General features: G+C 38.2%; 1 protein-coding gene across 2 annotated transcripts; it reads right to left on the bottom strand.

Moving 5' to 3' along the window:
• Positions 1 to 2,190: 2,190 nt before the first annotated feature.
• Positions 2,191 to 5,859, bottom strand: LOC149101564 (uncharacterized). 2 transcript variants are annotated; one of them, XM_089275698.1, is made up of 5 exons: positions 5,769 to 5,859; positions 5,070 to 5,108; positions 4,379 to 4,439; positions 3,319 to 3,430; positions 2,191 to 2,597 (listed from the first exon to the last, which is right to left on the bottom strand). In XM_089275698.1, the coding sequence occupies exons 3-5, from the start codon at positions 4,437 to 4,439 to the stop codon at positions 2,363 to 2,365; spliced, it is 408 nt and encodes a 135-aa protein (XP_089131824.1). In that variant the 5' UTR covers positions 5,070 to 5,108; positions 5,769 to 5,859; the 3' UTR covers positions 2,191 to 2,362. The 2 variants fall into 2 exon arrangements, with proteins under 2 accessions (XP_089131824.1, XP_089131823.1); XM_089275697.1 differs by lacking the exon at positions 5,070 to 5,108.
• Between the last annotated feature and the right edge of the window lie 1,215 nt (positions 5,860 to 7,074).

A 7,074-nucleotide genomic window follows, 5' to 3' on the forward strand; every position in this document is an offset into this window, starting at 1 on the left:
TCTACTGCCAGCGGATTGCTTTTGTACAAGCCGATGTGCAGTACATTTCACACTTCGGATGTCATTGCAGGCTTCCCAAGAGACTCTAGAACGTATCTACATTCCATTTGAGATGTGATTTGATAGTTAATTCAAAACGTCGGTTGTCGTAGAGCTTTGAGTTGAAGTAGAAAACTTTGCTCAAATGTAAAACCAACAAAGTAAAAATGTTCAGAGTAAAATGGAACGGTGTGTTTGTCAATTTGATAGGACTGGTACAGCGTTTTTATGAAGTTTCACATGAGATGTTAGACAATATAAACGGCATGTGTCTGGTCGGCTCTTTTAAACATAAACCCGGCACGCGAATAACAATTTTGCTAGGCGTATTGTGTGGACTGCGTGGATGCAAGTAAGACAAAGCATTTAACAGAAGCCAAACATGCAATGTCCAAAAGACCCTGGACTAGGGAAAGAACTCGTAAATTAACATTCGCTACCGAGAATAACCAAAGTGTTCGGTGAAATCTTCGTACGACCAGAAATATAATAATGTAAATATGTAGAATATACTCGCGCTGGTATAGATGTAATCATTTTTTTTTTCAACTGGAGAAGTAATAATGATTTTTATTAATTAAAGGCTGGTTTCCATATGATCGCAGACGATCGCGGATCGCGGATCGCAGATCGCAAAAAGTTCTGCGATCGTCTGCGATCATATGGAAACACACTTCTGCGATCGTGATCGCAGAGGATCGCAGAGGATCGCAGAAGATAGAACATGGTTCTATCTTCTGCGATCGTCTGCGATCGTCTGCGATCAATTGCGATCGTGCGATCATATGGAAACCAAAGTTCTGCGATCTGCGATCGAAACGTATCCCATAATATTTTGAATTCTGACCCATGATTCAACGCTTCTTTGCAACAAAGCAACCGCTTATTTGTTGTAAACATGGCTGGCGTTGAACAAGGTAACGTTAATAACGAGAAATTTATGGAGGAAGTTGCGCGATATCATTGGGTTTACCACCGTAACAGTAAAGATTTCAAAGACAAAAACGAAAAGGCTAACTGCTGGGAAAAAATCGGGGAGAAATTTAATTTATCGGCGGCTGAGGCGGAGGTCAAATTCCGCAACATAAGAACTGCGTATGGTCGTTATCTGAAGCGATCGGGGCGAGATGCAGTGCCAAGAGAATTTCAAAATAGGTTGACTAAAAGAAGAAATAAATTTGTTTGCAGCAAAATTTCGTCCTCGACGTCCGCCATATTGTTTGCTGCGATTTCCCGCCAGCACAACACGCGTGTAATTTTGACAGTTCCGCTGTCCGAAATGTATGCAACAGTCGGCTCTGCGGTCGCTTGCGATCGTCTGCGATTATATGGAAACAACTCTCTTTGCGATCGTCTGCGATCTGTGATTTGCGATCCGCGATCGTGTGCGATCGTCTGCGATCATATGGAAACCAGCCTTAACTTGAAAAGGTTTGAGAACAGTCAATAAGTTGATATTGAAGCAGAGATAACACATCTTAAAGTACTTGATAATGCAGAAACACTGTAAGGACGTGAGTCCCAGCTTTTAAGAGTTTTCCCATTCTGTTATGAGCGTTTCAACTATTTAAAGAAACATAAGGGAAATATTTTAATTTTTTTTTGGAAAACTCTTGTTTGTAGCTGTTTCGAATTTCCTTTGCTTCAGCGTTCATTACTTCAACCGTTTTTTTTTTTAATTTTAGAAATATGGTATTTGATTTTGTCGACCTAACAAAACCGCTGTTCTCAAGTGACATCTTTCAAAGGTATAACCAGCGGAAGCAAATCTGTATATACTTTAAGGTAAAAATTCCAATGCTACAGGGTTGTCATAAAACATACATCGATCCAACACTAGCCAGGTGGATTGAAAGCCTGAGGCGGCATCCACACTACGCCGGAGGAATTAGAAGACGCAGCTTTATTTCTACGGTTAGGCCTACCGCCCATGATGAAGTCATGATAATTATGTGATTTCTTTGACCTAGATTTCCCCAAACACAAATCCAAAATGACTCGCGATTGTTTCGTTTTCAAATTCCTTCGGCGTAGTGTGGACGAGGCCCAGGTGATTGAGAGCATTTGCAGATTTCTTTTGAGTGTTGAAAGTATTTGCCAAATTTAATCACTCGTGCTATTTCATTTAGTATTAAGCCAATCGCGTAGATCTTTGTAAGTTTACAGATTTATTATTTCATCAAGCATACTGGTTACACTGTGGCAATGAAGGTCTAACGACAACCCAGCTTCCTTTACCTAGAAAACAAACTACAAGCCAACCTTACATTCAGTTTTGTTCAAGAAAATGTAACTCCGATCTCGAGGTCCTTTTATTTTATATTTATTCCTGCAATTCTTTTTCTGATTTTCCTGACTCTGAATTTCCCTCCGGCTCGGGTTCTTCCTCGTTGCTTTCTTTATTTTCGTTTTCATTGTTTTTCTTGTTCTTGTTTTTCTTTTTCTTGTTCTTCTTCTTCGTTTTTGAAGGCTTCTCACCTTCAAGGACGGACATCAAAATCTCCATTGGATCTTTACTATTTGCAATGCCCCTCAAGATCTTCCGTAAAATGGGAAACCTAAGAGAAATTTGAAAGGAAATGACAAAAAAAACCCAGAAGCTTTTATTGATACGGTAATAATCTCATTGCTTGAGTAGCATCTTCTTCTAAGCTGAACCGAACGAGACCATCACCATATATTGCAACAAACTTAAATCAAATGCGGTAAATAATACTTGCACTATTTTCCTTGCGACTTTGCTCTGTGAATTGTTCAGATTTAACTTTCTTAGTGGTCTTTATGGGGAGGCTCCGCCCGTAAGGTTACCTTTTTCGGGTTTCAGTTATATCAAAGGGTAGGAATTTAATAAGTCGAGGTATATGAAAGGGTTGGGAAATGTGGCATTTAGTTACTTAAAAGGGCCCATCATTAAAACATTTCGAACAGACGCACCTTGTGCACTTAAGCAGTACATGAAATTGATAAGAAGTCTTTTTTTCGCGATTTATTCATAGCATGGGCCAGTTATGAAAGTATGCTAAAAGAGTACTTTTTTTGTAATTAAAGGTATACGAGAGGGGAACTCTTTCTGTCAAAATGATATACAAAAAGGTTAGGCGGTTACACCCCGGGGCGGAGCCTCCCACGTGTAAAACTTTGTGAAGTACTCCCCGGACCTGAGGCGTCATGAAGGTTTTATTTGTAGTTAATATAATGCGTTTTGACCTAGCATTGACTGGCTTTGAATTTTATTTCCATTCAGACTAACAGATACTATTCACTTAATACGGCACTTACAAAAAGCCAGGAATTTTCTTTAAAATATCTTGCCAGTCTTCGTGTTTAGCTAGAGCAGCTGCATCATCTTGGGTGAAGGAGGACTTTGCTCGTATATCCGATGGAAAACAAGCTGAAAGAAAGAAGCAACAGTTCGGAAAAATGCCTATAATGCAAAGAAGCAATCGCAACTGCGACGTACATTGACTGAGAGATGGCAACTAATAAACACAAAGCAGAAACCTTGTTTTATATTACCCACTCAAACTATTTTGACAGGAATCTCGTCGGGTTCACATTTCGAAAATATGATATGGTTACAAAACGTAATGCATTAACAGCACAGTTTTGTGTAGTGGCAGACAATAGCACTTGTTAGAGTGATACCCTTTAATTCAGTAGGATCTCTTTGTCAGTTAAATTCGATGAAAGCACCGCAAGAGATCCGAAAACATATGACCGCATATGATCCCAAACTGGACCGCAAATGATCTCGAACCGTGATTTTTACCCAAATGTAAATTCATAGCTGCTAGGACGAATTATGTTAATGCAATGCTTGATAAATCGACCAGTCTGCCATCTCAATTTTTTCTTAACCACTTGTGCCTCAGGCAAAAATCGTAGGAAAACGTTGTCAGAATATAAGCTAAAAAAATACTCAGCCTTTCGTGCTCTCAAACCTCCTAGGGGAAATCAAAACCTGAACAAGAACACCAGGACCAATGCTTTCAAAATAAAACTTTGCTTCCCTGCCAAACAAAGTTGTCGCATTGCCCTAAAATTGTAAGTGAAAGTGAACACCCTAGAAAGCAAAGAAAGCGGCATCATTTGCGGCCTATTTTCGAAGATGATTTCCTGCGGTGCTGTTTTTATGGTAGAAAAATTTGGGACGAGAATGCAGATGTATTTAGATTGCAACTTCTATCGTATATCACTCAGTTTTCAGGAGTAGTATTTTGTGCCAATCAGCCAATCAACCAGCAGACCAAGTCTATAGCTATTTTAGCCAGAACTAAGCGACGCTTACTGCGATCTTCAAATATGATGTTAATATACAGATTTAATAACCATCATTTACCTACTTCTCCAACCAATATCATTGAGCAAATCACAAGAATAAACCCTTGCTTGGCTTCCATCTGTAAAGTTATTATAAAATGTTAGAAAACAACGGCTTTAGCAAACCAGAGTCCCCAGCGACAAATCTGAGTTATTTTAAAACATTGCTTTATCATTGTTGAGCTTTTGGGCAGCTCTGGTAAAAGGTAGTCTCTGTTTCTGTTTGTTTAAAGGTTTCTAAATTTTCCAAATAATCTTGTGTAAAAGACTTCTCTGATTCAGAATTTGATAAAAAGAAGAGCTTTCGGCTTCCAGTCTAAGTTCTATTTTTTTAAAATGTAAAAGCGAAAAGAGGGTTAGGGTTAGGTTAGGGTTAGGGTTGGTTCAAGGGAACCAACAAAACAAGACGGTGTTGTTTCTAAGATTCCTTGCGAATGCGGCAAAGTGTATATCGGAGAAACAGGGAGAGCTATGCGAGAGAGAATAAAAGAACATGACAGAGACATACGGCTTGCTCGTACGCAAACCTCCGCAATTTCAGAGCAAGCCAACGAGACGGGGCATTAACTCATTTGGGAAAAAGTCGAGTTTATTGATCGTGACCCTCACTGGTACACACGAAGGGTCAAGGAAGCTATCCATGTAAGACTTCATCCAAATAAAATCAATAGAGATAGTGGAATTGAAATTCCTGAAGCATGGATACCTACAATCAAAAAGCACAACAGCCGGTCAGTTACGATGCGGACCTATGAGGGAACAGCATCACAAAGTCGGATTAAAACTGAGGATCGAAATGCACCAATAGCAGCGAACCAAGGTGCTACAAAGAACGCCACGCGGCAATTGACCTCATCGCCTGATGAAGACTAGCAGTATAGCAGTCGAAACGTCGCGATCAACATCTCAAAGTGACTCCATCCTGAGACAAACCAGTAAAATTCATCTGTCCTTCTTACACCACGATGAATAATAGACACATATTTAATTACATAATATATGTTTGTTGGATAACACAACTTTGACAATAGTTTTAAAATTCCCTAAAGCTTATAGCGGCAAACTGTGTTTATGTAGTGCTTGAATTCATAACTTGGTCAATGTTACTTTTGTCTCTACTAGTAATGTATCTAGAAGTTTGGTGCAAGATGAATATCGACCTTAGAAAGTCTTGGAAATGTCTTCCCTAACAACAAGAGGGTTCCGAATGTGTTAACCGGGTCTTTAACCAAGTGGAGATGGAGAATTTGATGGTTATATACAATAGGAATATTTACTTTTCAAACAACCACATCAACTGTAGTCATAACTTATTAACAGAAAATGTACTCTAGAAGGGAAACAATATTGCAATGTCAATGGTCTTTAAGCAGTTATGGAAATTGTTAAATCACATACGTTAAACTTACCTTCAAAAATGCAAGATACCCTGCGAGCAGCAACAGTAATGACTTTATATTGTATGTGCAAAAACATTTAAAGTCGTAGTTGTATAATTAATTAATAAGCCTTGGTCCAAATTGGAAGGAAAAGGGTTCACGAGTCAAGACAAAAGAACAAGTGCTCGTTTTGTTTTGTCACTTACACGCCCGGCTAAACGTGCCTGTGAAATGATCGCATTGTTGTAACGCGCGTGTCATTATCTGACTCACACGTTTGATCTGGGCTTAGAATTAGTAACTTTTTCGTCTTTGTATTTAAATAGGTCGATTTGAAATCTTAAAGTTTTGAAGGTCTGACGGACAATAAATCAACTTAAGAAATCCACATAAGTCAATGTTTACTTTCCACTTGCCGAGAGCTAAACAGCTCTTCTCAAAATGATGGGCCTTTTGAACGCGTTAGTTCCATATCAAGCGGGTTATCCTCATAAGACTTCAATTTCACCCAAATTAATCGTCTATTTTTGCTGTTGGATTGCGGTTGTCTGATTACGATCACTACTGCGGTAGACCTACCTCAGTCAATATATTATCGAATAAGTAAACATTTGCATCTGATGGACACATTCAAAGTTCGCAAGCCCAATTACTTTGATCAATTCTTGTGATACTTACATGAAATGTCCTGTAAAAATTCAACGTAGATATTTTTCAGTTCTTAAAAATGAATAAAGTCACTCAATTTTGAAAAAGCAAAGCAATTCTATACGTTTGACAAATCGAATAGCTTAACTGCAATGTAGGATAACCAATTTATGATGTTAAGTAGATCAATCCAAACATTTATGCGTGTATCCGCACAAGACGAGGGGCCGGACGGTGAGTTTCATTTTTTCCAGAAAATTAGAAGGTTAAAAAAAAAAAAAGAGAGAAAAAAGAAAAAAAAAACACATATAATTTGCACTCCTTAATTAATGGGCTTTTAGAAAATGTCGACTTTATGGACAACTTGTTTTCAAAGACGCCGCTCAAAATGTTTTTGATGTAAACGTTGTGTTGAGGTGTTCTGATATTAATAGACGCAGTTCCTCTGTAAATAATGTGTTAGGCTCGCAAGAAATGTCACTGACAATAGTTGAAATTATAAAATAAGGAAGATGAAAATAGGGTGGGTGAAATATGTTTTTCCCATCAACAACAAATATTTTAAATTATTAAAAGAATGTCTCTGTTTTCTATTTTTGCTTTTTTAACAAGTCATAATCGCCAGGCTTAGTAACTTTTTCTTACATTGATTTTGTTTAAGTATGGGTTAAGGTATTGGTTAAGTTGG

This window comes from Orbicella faveolata, unplaced genomic scaffold (genome assembly GCF_042242905.1).
Source record: "Orbicella faveolata isolate gen_17 unplaced genomic scaffold, um_ofav_v1 contig_37, whole genome shotgun sequence".
Taxonomy (NCBI): Eukaryota; Metazoa; Cnidaria; class Anthozoa; order Scleractinia; family Merulinidae; genus Orbicella; species Orbicella faveolata.